At 46.6% G+C, this 18,872-nt stretch overlaps 1 protein-coding gene across 3 annotated transcripts in view; it reads right to left on the bottom strand.

The window, feature by feature from the left end:
• Positions 1 to 18,872, bottom strand: part of GNPDA1 (glucosamine-6-phosphate deaminase 1) — a 28,891-nt gene that overhangs the window by 4,107 nt on the left and 5,912 nt on the right. For all 3 annotated transcript variants that reach the window (XM_066591234.1, XM_066591235.1, XM_066591236.1), the window contains exons 3-6: positions 18,771 to 18,872; positions 14,710 to 14,892; positions 5,901 to 6,085; positions 3,536 to 3,710 (exon numbers count right to left, since the gene is read on the bottom strand). In XM_066591234.1, the coding sequence (XP_066447331.1) occupies positions 3,536 to 3,710; positions 5,901 to 6,085; positions 14,710 to 14,892; positions 18,771 to 18,872 (645 nt within the window). The remainder of the gene's footprint in view (positions 1 to 3,535; positions 3,711 to 5,900; positions 6,086 to 14,709; positions 14,893 to 18,770) is intronic.

Below are 18,872 nucleotides of genomic sequence, written 5' to 3'. Positions count from 1 at the left end.
AGCAGTGAGGCATGGTGCAGGGTCCTGGCAAGTTTGGGCTGCATTTCAGTAAATGGAGTTGGGGATTTGCGCAGGATTATTGGTGTCCTCAATGCTGAGAAATACAGGGAGATACTTACCAATCATGAAATACCACTTATTCTGCAGTATGCCACTACCACCAAACATACAACTAATGTCATTAAAGGGGTATTCCGGGCATAGACTAACATTTTAAAATCTAATGTAAAGCCATTTTGCAATAGGCTTACTGTACCTTTTCCATCTATGTCGCGTCAGAAAAATATCTCCACTTTCTCTGACATCTTGTCCACATTTGCTCCTTCCTTGCCTGTCCATAGCCTCCAACCTCCTGTGAGCAGTGCATGATGGGAGGACAGGAGTGGAAGTACTACGCTGTATTGCTCGTGTGCAGGTCAGACTACTAGAAGCTCCTGTCTGCTGCCTCCATCAGGTTTTCGCCGACACACTCAGTCACAGAGGCTGGTGCTGGTAAGTTGCAGGACCCGTGAGCTGTGGGAGGAGCTACAGCACTAGCCAAAAGACAAGCTCTGTTATGCCTGCATCAGCCTGCGGCTGTTTACACTGTGGAATTTATGCACGTAAACAGCAGCAAACCCGGCGACTTAGCTGTGCTCCTAGATTTCAGCATTTAAGAATTTGTATTAAGAAAACTTTAAGAACCATCTTCAGCATAAAAACGAACAAGGAGTCCTAAAAAGATGACATGGCTCCCACCGAATTACATGGCCAAAAGAATGTGAGGAAGATCTGTAGTTAGTTCTCTAAAATGTTTGGAACAACCACCCTGCAGAGTTCCTTCAAAAACAGCGTACCTAGAAGAAATGACGCTAAAGATGAAGGGCGGTCACACCAGATACGGATTTGATTTAGAATTTCTTTTGTTCATTTACTTTGCATGTTGCCAATTGTCAAAATTAGAATTATTAGGCACTTCTATTTCTAAAAGCATTCTTACCTTGCAGCATCCCCCCCCCCCCCCCCCACCTGCCTAGGACTTTTGCACATTATTGTATAGATCTCCTTTCCCTGCCCACTATCACGTATATAAAAATGCTTGTATATCAGTAGCATCTACAATTACTGACAAGTGTTGGTGCTACCCTAGGCACTGCAAGAAAGTAGGTCCTAAATTACTAATTGTATTCACTGCACCCTAAATATTAAGAAGTATGTGGATACCCAAATACACATGTGCCTATTAACAGCTCTGAAGGAGTTTACATGCATTAACCCCTTCCTGTTACAGGACGTACATTTATGTCCTGGGGCGTCGGGCTATGTATGAAGAGAGATCGCGGGGCGACCTCTCTTCAGACCGCCCAGGCATCAGCTGTTTATTACAGCTGACACCCACGGGCAATAGCCGCTATTGGACGTTTGCGGCTATTAACACTTTAAACGCCTGTCAAAGTAAAAAAGATCAATAATATTTTTTTAATTGTAAAAAAAAGTGTAAGTTTAAATCACCCTCCTTTTGCCATATCTAAAATTATAAAAGCTAAATTATAAAAAAAAAAAATAAATATATACATATTTGGTATCACTACGTCCGTAAAGGTCTGATCTATCAAAGTAGCACATTATTTATCCCGCACAGTGAACGTAGTCTGAAAAAAAATAAATAAAGAACGCCAGAAATGCACCCTATTTCCCAGAAAAAAACTCAATAAAAAGCGATCAAAAAGTCCTATGTATTCCGCCATTGCTCAACTACGTTGACTAAAAAATTTAAAAAGTTATTGCGAACACAAGATGACTGCAGAAAATTGGAAAAAATTTAATGTCTTTGGAGGAGGGGGGGGGGGGGGGGGGGGGACCTATACAAAAAACGGCGACAAAATCCACACCATTGGTGCAGACAGACCATCAGCGGCAGATTTAAGCCTGTTCAGCGCTCCTCTTACCTCCCAATACTGTACCCAGAGTGCAGCACCCACTGGCAACTGCTACTGCGCACCACAACAGTTCACATGATGCAACTTCTGCATCACATGACAGTCAGCGCTCAGTAGCAGTTGCCATGTGTGCTGAATCTGGGTACAGCAGCCCTCAGCTTTGGGGCATGAGAGGAGCACTGAGCAGGCTGAAATCCACAGCGGATCCTCAGCTGATATGTAGTCAGCATCTGCATTAATTGTGTAGATTTTGAAGGGTTTTTGATGCAGAAACGTTGCAGATTTTGTTGCGGACAAGTCACACCATTTCCGTTGCATGTGAGCCCACCCTTACGGTGACTTCATACATTGTGGATTTGCTGTAGAATCTTGGCTGTGGATTTCATGCACACAATGTGGCTGCAATGCAAGGAAGTTTTAAGAAACCACGTTCACTTGCAGCAGAAAAACTCCACAGCAGAAGAGTAATTATGCAGATTTTAAAATCCACAGCATGCTCCATTTGTTGTGAAAATGCTGTGGATTTTCAGTGTGGAATTCATTCATTACAATGCAGTAAGTGAGTTCCATGGTGACATCCACAAGTGGACTTTGTTGTGGATTTTTAATCGGGGATGTGTGGTTACCCTTAAGACAGCAGTAGTCGAATTGGTCAACATGGTCTGGCATGCTCTGCATTTCAGTTTATTCCAAATGTGTTATAAAAGGCTGCAGTTATTGTCTGTACAGTCCGGTTAAAGCAGCACCCTGTTGGGAATACTCTTGACCTACACTTTATTGCAGAATCAGCGGCTCTGGTCCCAGCTGCCGGTAGATCACGTCACCCGGCACAGATAACCCAAATACCATAGCATCTACTATGTGGATCATAAATTGGTCTCTCTATGCATGTCTACGAGACGCAGTGAGGTTCTCACAGGCTTGCATAGAGAGACGTCCGGCCTACGTAGCATAAACCCCTGCATATATTAGTATTGAGGGGTTGGAAAATACATTTTACTGGAGATTAAACTTAAAGGGGTTGTCCCGCGCCGAAACGGGTTTTTGATTTTTTTTCAATAGGCCCCCCGTTCGGCGCGAGACAAACCCAATGCATGTGTTAAAAAAAAACAAAAAAAACCGTTTAGTACTTACCCGAATCCCCGCGCTGCGGCGACTTCTTCCTTACCTTACTAAGATGGCCGCCGGGATCTTCACCCACGATGCACCACGGGTCTTCTCCCATGGTGCACCGTGGGCTCTGTGCGGTCCATTGCCGATTCCAGCCTCCTGATTGGCTGGAATCGGCACACGTGACGGGGCGGAGCTACGAGGAGCAGCTCTCCGGCACGAGCGGCCCCATTCACCAGGGAGAAGACCGGACTGCGCAAGCGCGTCTAATCGGGCAATTAGATGCTGAAATTAGACGGCACCATGGCGACGGGGACGCCAGCAACGGAACAGGTAAGTGAATAACTTCTGTATGGCTCATATTTAATGCACGATGTACATTACAAAGTGCATTAATATGGCCATACAGAAGTGCTGAACCCCACTTGCTTTCGCGGGACAACTCCTTTAACCACGTTGTGTGGAAAAATAAATAAATTAAAAAAAAAAAAAAAAAAAATATCTACCTTTGAAATATTTTACAGTCTTCACCCGCAGCTCTAGCGTTGCATCCTCATCACAAACAAACACTGTACTCGGGTGCTGCTGGAAGGCAGACACTGTCCACATGTGGTTTACTCCTTCCTCTATAGCCTTGTACAGGGCAAAGGCCTTATGTGCCCCAGTGATTAGTATCATTACCTATGAAAATACACAAGAAAAAATATATATATATTTAGGGCAAGGTGTACAGTAAATTACCCCCTTAAAAAGGGCCTTTCCAGCAAAATAAAAATAAAAAAATTCCATCCCTTCATCCCTCACTTGACAGGGGACCTCCCTAGTGTGACTACATACACTGCAGTCACTTCCATGCAGTGCAGGCTCCTGATCAGTACTTATCGGTCATCATCTTAAATTCCTCCCCGCTTTCCTCTATGCTCTGCTAGCGATCCCATAATGCATCGGCACAGCATCACATAACCAGCTAGAGCCTGTACCATCTCTGCCTACTGGGAGGACAGTGCCACTACCTAAATAACCTAAAGACCATACATTTAAAGTCAGAAGGTTGATCCATCATCCTCATTATACCTGTGTAACAGGAGACTAAGCACCAGCAGTAATCGATAGGAGTTTCTGCCTTCCCCATTGAACAGTCTGTATGGTCTAAGGCCTCCCTCACAGGGCGTTTTCAGAAACACTGCGCTTACTGCAGATTCCACCCCGTTTCAGCAGCGCTGGTATACTTTATGCCAGCGTTTTGGCTGCGTTTTCAGCTCGGCTGAAAACGCAGCCAAGGATGCTGAAAAGAAAAAAAAAAAAAAGCAATACTCACCTAGCCGCTGCAGTCCGGGTCGCGGCCGCTGGTCTCTGCCGCTGATCTGGGCTTCCTCTGCACTAACAAGTCTATTGCCGTAGGCCAGGTTTGAGAACCCCGCCTCCGGCAATAGAGTGCTGTGATTGGGCATCGAGCGCGCGCCGACAACCAATCACAGCTCTTCATTGACTGTCTCAGCCAATCAGAGCTTGCCGGCGCTGATTGGCTGAGACAGTCAATGAAGGGCTGTGATTGGACATCGAGCGCGCCGACAACCAATCACAGCCCTTCATTGACTGTCTCAGACAATCAGCGCCGGCAAGCTTTGATTGGCTGAGACAGTCAATGAAGGGCTGTGATTGGGCATCGAGCTCGCGCCGACAACCAATCACAGCACTCTATTGCCGGAGGCGGGGTTCTCAAACCTGGCCTACGGCAATAGACTTGTTACTGCAGAGGAAGCCCAGATTAGCGGCAGAGACCAGCGGCCGCGACCCAGACTGCAGCGGCTAGGTGAGTATTACTTTTTCCCCCCCCTCTACCTAGCTGGGACTGATTTTTGGGGTAGGGCTCCTATTGCAAGCCCTCACCCCGAAAATCGGCGAGCGGTTAACGCTGCCAAAAACGCGGCACCAAGTGTTGCCGCGTTTTCAGCAGTGCTAAAACCGCTGCCCATTCATTTCAATGGGCGACGCAGGGCTGAAAACGCCCCAAAATAGAACATGCATCGCTGTCAAAGCGCAGCGTTAGAAGGCGCTGCGTTTTCAGCCCTGTGTGAGCAGCCCCATTGAAATGAATAGGAGTGTTGTACAGCGTTTAGCGCTGGGCTGAAAAGGCAGTGCTAAACGCTGTACAAAACGCCCTGTGTGAGGGAGGCCTAAGTCATGCACTCTTTAGGCCGGCTGACCCCTTTGACAGCAGTGTCAGGAAGATCAGCAGGGATGATGAGAGGCGAACCCCTGCCAAATCTTCTATTGATAATCACAGATTACACACACACACAATATCTCTTGTTTTTTTGGTGTCATTCAATTCCTTAGATGCCGACCACTGCCATAAAATCCCAAAATTTGAGGAGGGTACATTCTGTGACCTGTCGGGCCTTGTCAAAGTTCCCCACATTTAATATTGCAGTGCTAAGTGACGTTCATAGTTTCATGATGTCTCTCTCTATGGAGACTATAAATGTCCCCACTGGCTGGAGCGCTGCTATGAAAGAAGCAGCAGACACACACCCTGTCTTACCTCTGGGCAGGAGCACAGCCGGGACTTGACTGGGCTATATAAATTGCTGCTAAGTGCCATACAGTCACGCAACATCTCTCTCCCTCACCGTCGCATGACTATGAACGTCGCTGCTGGCTGAAGCGACGAGAGAAGAGAAGCGGCATGGGGAGGGAGAGGAAGAGAGAGAAAGGAGAACAGAAGCAGCTTGGAAAGAGAGCGGGTGAGATTCATAAAAAACACTTTTCCAAACGCATGTTCTTATAGCGAACAGCAGGTCAATCTAGTATAATAAAAACCGCTATGGTTTTCCCTTTGATAAAGTCAGGTTCTTAAAGCCACATTACCTCTTTTGCATCCATCACTGTTCCCACGCCAACTGTCAGAGCCATGGTGGGTACTTTTGATAAGTTGTTGTCAAAAAACCGTGCATTAGCCAATATGGTGTCCATGGCTAAGGTCTTGACTCTAGTTCTGGAGACCAGACTGGACCCTGGTTCATTGAAAGCTATGTGACCATCAGGACCGATTCCTGTCACAAAAAAAACATGGGCACAAGTCTATACAAAAAAAACACAACTTTTGATCGAAAACAAAACTAAACCAGTACAAGTTGTATGCACATTTGTTTAATAAAAACATTGCTAGTCCTTCCTTCTCAACCACATGGGAAATAGATAAAAATGGACCAAACATCACATCTTCAGAATCAGGCAAACCATTTATGGTTTAGGAGTAGCAATACTGAAATGCTGCCGCCAACTAGAGTATGGCATATAGTATCATGGGTAGTGAAGACAATGGATATGTAGCTGGCATAGTGTGGGTAACCTTAAAACGGATCTGTCCTCAGAAAATTAAAGTTAGGTTTTTTCCCCTATACAGATTGAAAGAAACAGTGTGACATCTTGTAGTATTTAATCTGGCCCATCAGCGCAGATACAAGATACATGTCCTTAACAGTGTATCCCCAAGTGATTACTGAGAAAGAGGTTCACATACCTCGAAACGCATTTACAAACTGGTTCTTAAGCCCTTAATGCACAGCCCGCTTTTGTTTTTCCATTTTCGCCCCTTTAAAAATTAAAAAAAATCGTACCTTTATTTATCCATCGACGCCGCTGAATGAGGGCTTGTTTTTTGCAGGACAAGTTGTATTTTTAAATAGTGCTATTCACTGTTCCAAATAATGTACTGAAAAACTTGTAAAAAAAATTCTAAATTGAAAAAAAAAAAAAAAAAAAAAAACCACAACAAAGATTCTGCCATCTTTCAGTGCGTCTTGTTTCTACGGCGCACAAACTGCAACAAAGATGACAAGATTTCTTCATTCTATGGGTCAGTACGGTTACTAGTTTTTTCTACTGTACTACTTTTTCAAAAGACCTTTAATTTTTTTCAATTATTTTCTGCCACCATCTTCTGTGCGCAATAACTTTTTTTCTGGTTGTGCGAGGGCTCATTTTTTGCGGGATGTCCTGTAGTTTACGACCAATTTGGAATTCATATGACATTTTGATTGCGTTTTTTTTCTGGGAGACATAGTAACTGAAAAAGTGCATTTCTGGCATTCTTTATTTGTTTCGGACGATGTTCACCGTGTGGGCAAAATAACGCACTACTTTGATAGATCGGACTTTTACGGACGCGGCGATACCAAATATGTATTTTTATTTTAGGATTTAGATTTTTTAATTTAATATAGCAAAAGGGGGGGGCGATTTTAACTTTTCTAACTTACTTTTTATTTACAATAAAAAAAAAAAAAAAACAAAAAAAAAAAAAAAAACACACTTTATTGCTCCGATTTACACTTTTTTCTTAAGCCCCCCTGGGGGACTACAACATGCGATGCTTTGATCGCTCCTGCAGTAGGATGTATGCTATAGCTTTACGTCATACTGCTTTTTGACAGGCAGTCTATCAAGCCACCCCACAGGGATGGCTTGATAGGCAGCCTTGAGGCCATTCAGAAGGCCCACCACTGCCATGACACCTGCACGGCTCCCCCGATCTCACCGGGGAATTTAAATGCCACTGTCAGAATGGAGAGCGGTATTTAAAGGGTTAATAGCTGCGATCGGCTATTCTTAAAAGGTTGCGCCACATTCACCTCTACAAAAGAAAGGGTCCCCCCCCCTCCCCCATCCTTGTCTGCTAGCAAGCCCATTGGCGGACATTCCCTGTTCTCTACTGTAGCCTCAAAAACCATAAACACAACAGACAGGAGACAAACTTCTGTGGAAGAGTGTTCAAGGCGTGCTCTGTAACCTGTACAGTGGTCCCTGCAGAGAGGGGGAGGAAGTGAGCTGTGTGTCCATTGCCTAGTGCGAAACCTGCGTTATCTACATATGGGTGTTAGGCCTCCCTGCCTCACAGGTTTTTTTGAACAGTTTTTTTTTAGTTTAGCGTTGCTTTTTCAGCACAGCACTAAACGCTGTACAACACTCCCATTCATTTCAATGGGGCGGCTCACACAAGAGTCTTTAATGCTACGCTTTGACAGCGTTGCATGTTTTATTTTAGGCCATGTTCAGCCCTGCGTTGCTCATTGAAATAATTGGGCAGCGGTTTCAGTGCTGCCAAAAACACGGCACAACTTTGTACTGCATTTTTGGCAGCGGGCCAAACGCCCCAGCTACACTGCTTGAGTTAACGGAAAAAAATAAATAAAAAAAATAAAAAAAAATCAATACTCACCTTGCAGGTGATGTTGATGTCCCCGGTGGCGCTCTCGGAACTTGTCAGCCTTCAGAGGAACTTTCGCTGGTAACGGAGATTCTAAAACCCCGCTTCCAGCAAGAGATTGCTTTGATTGGCTGGCTTTAATTGGGACAGTCAGCTGTCACTCAACCAATCACAGCAATCTGCGGGCTTCACAAGGTCCCAACAGCGGCGCTGGGGACAGCGGCTTCACCTGCTAGGTGAGTGGGTTTTTTTTTCTAGCAGCCAAAACACTGGTATAATGCATGCCAGCGCTACTAAAACCAGGAAGAATCTGCAGAAAACACTGCGTTTCTGCAAATGTCTGTGGGAGGAAGGCCTTAGTGTACGTGTAACCTTTCATTTATAATCCTGCCTAGCAGTCAAAAGCTTTACAACACTTCAGTTTTTTCTGCTTTTATTGATATCTACAGTTTAACCTAATTTCATACAGAAGAGTGCGATATCAGGCTGTGAAACTCGGCCCCATATATCACGCTCAACACCACACATCACACAAATTCTTGACTTAAAGAACTAGATTTTGTAAGAACTTACCATAAAATCTCCTTCTCGTCTTGTTCATTGGGGGACACAGCAAAGACCTTGGGTATAGCTTCTGCCACTAGGAGGCGACACTAAGCATAAAAAAGTGTTAACTCCTCCCACTAGCTATACCCCTCCTGCAAGCAGCATGCTAGCTCAGTTTGTATGCAAGCAGTAGGAGCAGCCAGTAGGATACAACAATAATAGATAACAATCATACTCACGAACTGTAACTCATTCCAGCACCGTGTGCGACCACACCAAGGATCCTCCCAGCAAGAGGAGTATACGTTACAGTCCTAATACCAGACTGGGTGGGTGCTGTGTCCCCCAATGAACAAGACGAGAAAGATTTTACGGTAAGTTCTTACAAAATCTAGTTTTCTCGTCCGTTATCATTGGGGGACACAGCAAAGACCTTGGGACGTTCTAGAGCAGTACCCAAGGGGGCGGGAAAATATAAGAAGCCGCGTGTGTTAGGAGCAACCTGTCCTTCAACTGCGACCCGCGTTAATGGATTACTAAGCATCCAACATGCTCAGACAGAGCTTAAAGGGACCTAAGCAAAAGGCCCGATCCACCCTCTGGGGGAAGAAATCCTGACAAGGAGCCTCTGCTGATGAGGCACTCGCTGTATACAAGCCACAATACGGCCTGAGAATATAACCTCGCTGTGACTGTGACCCTGTATGCCGCAAGGCGATCCATTGCAAGGCTTTCCCCCGGAGACACCGGAATCCAGTCGGAGTTGCCAGGATTAGCAGCCGTGCATGCTAGCTACGCAAAGTATTCTTGCGTAGTCAGACCAAGCCAACTTACCCTGGAGCGTTCCTCAGAACTACTGACAAAGGTGCCCACCGATACTCCGCTGAAGTGGTCCCGATACTGACGGCAGAACTCACCGCAGGTAGATAACGATCGTCTCCTGTACCGACGGTACAAGGTAGGCACCAAAAGCAGAGTTGTTGGGCCCTAAGCGCCGAGACTTCAGAGAGTTGTCGGCCTTCCACCAGTCGACCCAGTTGTAAGTGAGCTTCCATATACCTCCAGGTAGTCAACCTGACCTTCACGGTCCCTCCGTGAGGAAGGACGCAGGTCGATTCCAGACGCCAATGAAGACACAACTTGTTGAGATCTGCAACTGTTCCATGCTGGAATTCCGTGTTGACCCAGGCTGGAGGATCTGCAGCTTGACCTTGATGCTGTGTAACCCAACAACCTCTGTCCAGGACGTCGGCTGTCGGTTTAGCTGTAAATCAAAGGAGTAGAGCGTGTCTGAGGAAAATTCTTTAGCCCCGTGATCCTGCAACCATACCGACAGCGTTCACTTGCATGGCCCACGTGCTTCTGAGGACATCTGTCCTCTGGAATAGAGACTAACTGGGTACCCGACTAGCGCTAACCCCATACTGGGATTCATTGTTACTGCGAGAATCTACTAGGCACCAAAAACGGTTGGGCACGCAAGGCAGCAAGGGTACACTAGAAAGGGACTCACTGTTCCCCTTGAGAAAACCCCAGCAGAGGGGAGGGATGAACCCTAAAAATTGCCGACAGTACAAGTATGGACTGTCTTACGCTCTGCTGCAAGCAATAACGCAGGGAAGGTGATGCCTGAGTATCACAGAGAGCCGCTGGTTCTGCCTGACTTAACTCCATTAGGCGTGTTAACCTCCCTGTACAGTTTGCTGAGGATCAGCGCCCTAACCGTAGCGACCGCTCCAAATACAGAGTACTCCTCGGCCAGTCCCCATTCACACCATTGGTAAAAAACGTGGTCTGTTCTGCACCCATTAGGGTCATCAGGGGCTCTGTCTCCAGTAGTGAGATAACCACGGCTGTAGGACAAGTAGTTCGGCGTGCATAGCCAGCACAACATGCCCTGTAGTTCAGTAACCGCCTGAAAGAATGCGAACTCACAGTGGATAGGCACAACAAGACGTCGACTGGAGGGGCGCCCCAAGTTGCTTGTAGGAAGCTGCAGGTGGTCGTCCCAGAGGTGGTAGCCATCAGGTAAAGGTCCAGCGCGCAAGCTCTTCACAGAATACCTATGAGTATTCTCCTTCCCTCGGGAAAGTATCACAGGACTCAGCAAGACTGAAGTACAGCCCAAGATTGTGGTCCATGGGATGACTGTCTTTGGGAGTGTAACTCTCGTACTATAGCGAGATCACATACTATATATGGTTCTAGTCGGGCCCTGTCCGCGTGGCAACCTAGCATCCGACGTTGCGGTCTGTTTGCCTGCAGGGAATGCGAAGGGGCAGCTAGCCGTTAGGCCAGGCTCAACTCCAGTCAGGCCTGTCACCGTACAACTGACAATCAGTGTGAGTAACATTATCCATAGACCGAGATATTCTCAGCTGGCTGTAACTGCAGTACTGCAGCGGAGAGCGCACTTGATAAATGGCTCTGTCCCGGACTCTGACCAGGATGTAGGGACTACTGAGGGAAAAAGTCTGACTCCGGCTCAGGCCAGTGGATGCGCTGCTTCAGGCATGGAAGGTACCACCGGGCTCAGCAGCCTGGTGTTCTGCCGACAAGCAGCTTGAACCCCGTTGTACGCAAGACGAGGTATTCTCCAGCTCGATGTAGTCTTGTTCCTTAACGAGAGCGCACACAGCATGTGGGCCTTGCCTGCCACTGTCCGCGTGTCCTCCTGGACACGGACACTGTGGAACGATTGCCTGTAGAGAGATTAAACACGATTCGGGGCAGACATGTGAAAAAATGAGTCCAGAGACTCCCTTGTGAGTACTGACAAGGGACCGCATTACTTAAGCGGGAGCGCATTTGCTATGCGGCTCTGGCCGCCCCGCCCGCATCTCCTGGACGTGGAACCGCGGTACATGTGAATGCGGGTGGCAGCAGGGGAGCTGCTGACAGGTAAAGCTTACCCGATGCGGAGTAGACATGTGCAGTGATGAATTTAGAGTCTCCCTGTGCAGTACCCTATCCAGAAGGGAAGGTACCACAGGTGTCAGCAAGCCCATTGCTGACCAGAGTTCGCACATTGTTGTCAGTATATATAGTGCTGTAGCGAGTGGACTCAGACACTACGGTACTGCCATAGGGGAGCTACCGACGGGCAAGGCTCAACCCTGCCCGGAGCCGATGATAGGATTCATGATTCCCTGTCAGCACGCCCCCGTAATGCTGACCATCAGTTTGGACGCTGTATACAGTAAGGCGAGATATCCCTTGCTGGATGTATCTCGTACTGCAGCGAGAGCGCACTTGGCATGTGGCTCTGGCTAGCCCCGTCCATGTGGCCTCCTGGGCACGGATGCTGCAGAACGCTGGCTGCAGGGAACTGCAGGAGGGGCAATGGGGGAGCTACCGACAGGTAAGGCTCAACCCGGTCCGGAGCAGATATGGGCAGCGATGGTTCCAGAAGGTCTTTGTATAGTACCGTGAAAGGTACCAGATGTATGAGTCCGGAGTATGCTGCCAATAGTTCAGCACTGTTGTCCGTACATTCCGTACAGTAGTGAGAGCGCACCTAGTACGAGGCTCTGGTCGGCCCCGTCTGCGTGTCAAAGTGGGAGACTGCCGGAGGGGCCATAGGGGAGCTACCGCAGCAGGGAGCCCCGATAGACTGTATGTAGTCTGAACGAGATCCCAGCAACCTCAACTTCACGCATGGCTTGCGTATGGAACGGTAGCCCAACCATGAGCTGGTGGGCTGCACTTTCGCCATATACACCAGCCAATGGCAATCAAGTTAACCGGACGGCCGTGAGCTACGCAATCTGTTCGGCGACAATCAACCTGACCTGCGGCGGTGCACACAGGATACGTGCTCCCAAGACCGCTGTAGAGGACAATGCTGACTGCACAGCCTTTAAAAAAAAACGTAGCCGAGCAATGGTAAGGCGTATCGACGGGCCGGCCGAAAATGGACGCACCGTGGCATCACATTCCTAGCAGGAACGCTGGGAGGCGTAGGCGCGTCCTCCTGGACACGCCATATTGAGGGGCGCACGTGTGTAATGAGACGTGGCCGCGTGGGACACGGCTCAGGAGTAGAGGAAGCCACGTGACCGCTCGGCGGCAATTTTAAGTAGGCCACGCACCAGCCCATAGAGCCCCTTGCCGTGGCAGGGGCGGCTGCGAGGAGGGGCCGCAAGGCGCCATGTTGAAGCAGGGGCCGTGCGGGACACGGCTCAGGAGAGGAGGGGGGCCACGTGACCGCGCGGCGGCACCTTTATGGTCCACGCGCCAACAAGTGGGGCCCCTAGCCGGGGGCTGTAGATAAGTGTGCGCGGCGCCATGTTGCTAAGGGCGCGCCAACACGTGGGGCCCCTAGCCGGGGGACTGTTGAGGAGGGCGTGCGTCTCCGATGCACTGGTGGGGGGATATCGTGGGCGGCGTGCCGCCGCCAATCTCTGGCCGCGAACAGGGCCACTGCGGGCCGTGCTGCAAGCTCGCTGCTGGCGCGACAAACACCTATATGAGCTAGCATGCTGCTTGCAGGAGGGGTATAGCTAGTGGGAGGAGTTAACACTTTATGCTTAGTGTCGCCTCCTAGTGGCAGAAGCTATACCCAAGGTCTTTGCCGTGTCCCCCAATGATAACAGACGAGAAACAATGATTTGTAATGACCTTTGGTCTGCCAGACCTCAACCCATTACTTTCCTCCCGCTTCCCAGGGGCCTTTGGATGGTATAGGAAACACTTTAAGACAGAACTACACTTCTAAGGGTTATAATCGTCTGTCTTTGGTTAATTATCTTTATCTTGCCACTATGAAATCAGTGTGCCCTGAAGAGCAAGGAAAAAGAACAACACTGTCCAAATCCTGCCCTAGTGGTTGCTGTGATGCAGTTTGTTCCAACACTGGTTACATACAGTAGAATGAGAGAGTTTGACAAATCTACAAAAACGTTGAGACTCCCGTAGGAATAGTTTGCATCCAGTTTCAAACCGCAAGTTTGCCTTCTGTGCTGCAGAGCGGCTGTCCTTGAGGTGTCCCCTGAAAAAGCCCTTTGGTTAAAATCAAAAAATCTGACTATTGTTGCCTATTGCAGGTTAAAATGTCAATTTTGTTAACATTTAAAGGGGTTGTCCCGCGAAACAAAGTTGGGGTATACACTTCTGTATGGCCATATTAATGCACTTTGTAATATACATCGTGCATTAAATATGAGCCATACAGAAGTTATTCACTTACCTGTTCCGTTGCTGGCGTCCCCGTCTCCATGGTGCCGTCTAATTTTCAGCGTCTAATCGCCCGATTAGACGCGCTTGCGCAGTCCGGTCTTCTCTGTGTTTAATGGGGCTGCTCGTGCTGGAGAGCGCTCCTCGTAGCTCCGCCCCCTCACGTGTGCCGATTCCAGCCAATCAGGAGGCTGGAATCGGCAATGGACCGCACAGAAGACCTGCGGTCCACCGAGGGTGAAGATCCCGGCGGCCATCTTCGCAAGGTAAGTAAGAAGTCACCAGAGCGCGGGGATTCGGGTAAGTACTATCCGGTTTTTTTTTTTTCAACACATGCATCGGGTTTGTCTCGCGCCGAACGTGGGGGGGGGCTATTAAAAAAAATAAAAAAACCCGTTTGGGCGCGGGACAACCCCTTTAACTTATTTTTAAACTATTGCACATTATTTGCTGGATTTGAACTTTGATTGAAGAGTTCTAAAACTTCTGGCTGGTAGGGACATGGGTTACAGAGCATGCCTAGAACACTCTCCCATAGAAGTCCATGAGACCACTCCTGTCCATTGTGACTAGTATCCATGAGGCTTCTGTTCAGAACAGGAAAGGTCAGCCTATTAAGCTTAGTGGCACATAGTGAGATGGAATTTTTTGGATTATTTTTTAAAGTTTGACTAACACAATAGTTGGTTGTGTCCAGCCTTGTTTTAACAGCCGAACAATTATTGATAACCTAATAGTTTAGCTCACCTCCAACAAATAATTCTATTCCACCAGCTGCCTTAATTTTTTCTTCAAATACGTCACATTCAGCCTGAAGATCTGGAGCATTTCCATCCAAGATGTGAGCGTTTTCAGGATTGATATCAATGTGCCTAAAAAAGTTATTCCACATAAAGGAGTGATAGCTCTCTGGGTGATCGCGGGGCAGTCCTACAAGGCGAAGCAAATCAAGCACATAAAAATATACATATATAAGTTTTTTTCTTGCAGTTTTCACTTACACTTCACAAGACAAAATATTACAGTTTGCATATGCCCACTACATGCAGACCAGTGAGGCGGCTGATCATGGAACTCCATGAAGGATAACAGGTCAGCATTTATAGGGGACAGTCAGAAGTTTATTGCTTAGCCTTTCTGCATGCAGCTGCATTTCTGGCTATTCAGGGGATTTGGAGCTCTGTACCAGAAGATACAAGCTCAGATATTTCCAAAGCTAGATTATGAAATGAAATGGATTTCCCACTAAGGACAGAATGGAGATAAAAGGTCTGATGGCTAGGAGTCTGACTGCTGGGAACCATGTGAATAAAGTAGCAGCGGTGCACATGGTGGTTAGGTTTCATTCACTTCTATGGGACAAAGGGGCGATTGATGTGCTTGACAGTCTTCCTCAGTCCCATAGAAAGCATTGGAGCTGTAGAGACACTTGCACCTTCACGTGGGGAACTCTGGCTGCATAGATATAACTCACAGTCTCAGCAGTCAGAAATGTATCCCCCATCCTGTAAATAGGGGATAAGTGTCCTTTATGGAAAACCCCTTTAATCAGCATATCTAAAATAAAAATAAAGTGTTTCAACGTGGACACTCATTAAAGTTGCAATTACTGCACTATCACTACTTGAGGTATACAAGACATTCTATTGGTGTAACAATCTGTTACTTCTGAAACTTACGGAAATCCTGAAAAGCAAAAAAAAGACTTATCTAAATCTAGACACATGTGCATTTAAATGATAGGAGCTTAGATGCATAGAGATAAAAGCTCTCCATTTATTCAGTATGTGCCCATCATAAGAAAAATACAAACGTCCTGAGGACGCGTTTCAACCTTCTCAGGTCTTGATCAAGGAGGTGAAAGCTTTTAGCTCTATGCATCCAAGCTCCTATCATTTAAATGCATGTGTCAAGAAACCGCCTAGGACCGAGCGGTATGGATGAGAGACTTTCTTCATGCTGAAAAGAGGACACAGCAAGAAATCAGGTGAGATCATTACCTTTACTTGTTTATCTAAATCTAGGACTGCACAATTAAAGTACACAATACATAGTAAGCAATATTCTGAAATAGAACATATCACCCATTTCTGGCAAAGCCAAGGTGACAGGTTGTACTTTAGTCCCCATTAATGAGGCAGTATTGCTGTGGACTATGGCTTCTATGTGGTGCAATATTTGTTTTAAGAATTCTACGATTTGTTCAACTGGCAGTATTCTCCATTTATTACTAAGGATCCAGCAATAACTACAGAGAACATAGTCCTCTACATCCTGCTCCACACCTTGTCCTGTAGGCTATTTTTTTTTGTAAGGGAGTGTATGTCAAGTGTTTTTTGTTTTTTTTTTTAATGGAGGCAGCCATCTTGTCGTAGCTGCTCTTCTGCTTTGTTAACATTTAGAAAAACATTAAGGCAGGGGTCACACAGGGCGGATTTGCCGCGGTTCTGCCGCAGATCCGCCGGCGGCAAAACCGCCCGCGGCCGCTAATCTCGGGATTAGCCAGCCATGTGGACGAGGTTTCCCCGAAACCTCGTCCACACGGGACGGCTAATCCGCTGCGGTAAATCCGGTTGAAACCGCGGCTGCCGCAGCCGCGGTTTCAAAAGAAGCAGCATGTCTGTTTACAGACGTTTTTTTGTTTATTTATGTTACGGCCGCACTCTCCTCTATGGGAGAGCCGGCCGCAACGGAAATGCATGCGGCCGGACCGCTTCAAAGCCGCCGCAACTTAAACCGCAGCGGTTCTCCCGGCGGAAATCTCGCGTTTTTTGCTGCGGCCAAACCGCGAGATTTCCGACGGGAATCCGCCGTGTGTGAACCCAGCCTTAAAAGCAGCCACTGGAGAGTACAGGAACCAGAAGTCATCTTATCTCCAGACTACAATGGGCATAATCTGTGACCTTTTGTTACAGGACCCCAAAATGTTAGTTTTGTAATATTTCAAATGTTTACCCTGGTCACTGCAGTCTACTATATGTGTCTGCATGAGATTACACGGAAGGTTACCCCCCCCCCCCCCCCCCCACTAAAAAGGAGTTGCAAGAAATTAGTATAAAAGTAAACCAATCTGTAGCTCAATTATTAGCTGTGCAGACTGGCAGAGTCAGCAGAGGATCAATGATTTAGTGACAGCTCGCCTGTAATGCTGGAGGCCTATAGAAGACAGAATAGCAACACTATATAGTGGTGCCTTGACATAAGAGTATAATCCGTTCCGAGACAGAGCTCACAAGGACAAAAAAAACTCGTACGTCAAAGCACTTTTCCCCATTGAAACACCATTAATGCGTTCCAATGGGGAAAATCAACTACTAGTAGAAAAAACAAACAAAAAAAAAAACTATTCTCCTCTCCTGCCAGTGTTCTGCGATGATCTGCAGTGCTGCTGCAGGCTGTTGCTCCCTCCTCCACGCCAACATAGCATTGCTTTCTGGATGCGGGGCTTGAATGCCCCGCCTCCAGCAAACTAGTGCTCTGATTGGTTAATGCAGTGCTGCTTTCATTGGCCCAACCAGTCAGAGTCATTCCAGTTTTGGGGGTTGTATTCAATTATTTCCCAGATACTGCAATAGTCTTTAACATCTCTTCTAAAGGCGTAGCTAGAACAAACTAAAATTTACACAAGACAGTCTTTTATAGAGCACACATACATCTCTCACAAGTACAATGCCGCTATTGATTTCAGTGGGGTCTCTCACAGACCAGTGCTCAAACACTGGTTAGAAACGCTGTAATTTTCGAGTGTTGTCTGCTCCATTTTTGTGCACCTCATCACACATCACAGTGATGGGGTGCATTTAAAGACGCTGTAACACGCCACAGTTTGGCACTAGTTTTCTGACTGCATGTGTGAGCGCAGCCTTAACGGAGTCAAAGTAAATTGTAAGTGTCTACCTCAATCACCCATAGGCAACCTTAAGATCCCAGGGAATTAATATCTAGATTAGAAAGGAAGTCTGTGTACAAAGTTGAGCTTGTGAAAAGAGATTATCCCTAAATTCAATGATGAACTGTGTGGTGAGGCGTTGGGATCACACGTTTCCCCATCGGTAAATACATTTATGCAACTCTATATGATTCATCAATGTTATTTTATCCAAATTAGGTTGCTTCATATGGGGAGCCTCCAAACCCCTTTAGTGTCATAGATGCCCGTTTGAAAGCACTGCTTTTAAAACTGTACTTCTATTTACTCATTTTAGATAGAGGCATATAATTTACTCTCTCAGGTAATTAGCAAGCAGATCCATCTAAATCCAGCTTCTCGCCTCCTACCGGTAGGTATGCTCGATGCAAACACCTAGTCACACTAGGAAAAAAGTTTCTTGGGAGAATCTTTGATCTTCGCTCAGAAGGCTATTGCTATCCGTTAGATAGCTATAAGATCTCCATCCCTCACCAAGCGGAAACATCTGATCAAGGACTCCATAATACACAAGAGTGCGATTTAAAAAAAAAAAAAAAAGTTTGTCCTAATAAGTTTATGCAGATCTAGGGCAACTGGCGTTCTCTGCTTCTACTCTGAATAATGTGTGTAGATTCCATAGCTTATTGGCTTGACCGACTTCGAACTCACTATCTTTTATATATTAGTATATCATAGAAATGCTGGACAGCACAGAATGTTTCTTCTTTATTGTGCATGGTGTTACTTGCATGCAAACTACATGACCTGTGTAAAGTGTCGATAAAATTTGCTTAAAAAAATGTATTTACATTAGAGATATTAAACTTTATAAAATTGTAGAACCATAAAGAGAAAGATTAGATGACCGTACAGTTGGGGGCTTTCATTTAACACTCACCGACATACTCATCCATGTTGAAGGTTTTCACATACTTGAAGGAGAGATCTCCATTTTTATGGTATTCAATTAGCTTTTTGTAACATCCTAGGGGTGTGCTTC

The sequence above is a fragment of the Eleutherodactylus coqui genome, chromosome 2 (assembly GCF_035609145.1).
Source record: "Eleutherodactylus coqui strain aEleCoq1 chromosome 2, aEleCoq1.hap1, whole genome shotgun sequence".
Lineage (NCBI taxonomy): Eukaryota > Metazoa > Chordata > Amphibia > Anura > Eleutherodactylidae > Eleutherodactylus > Eleutherodactylus coqui.
This window is presented reverse-complemented; position numbering and strand designations above follow the sequence as displayed.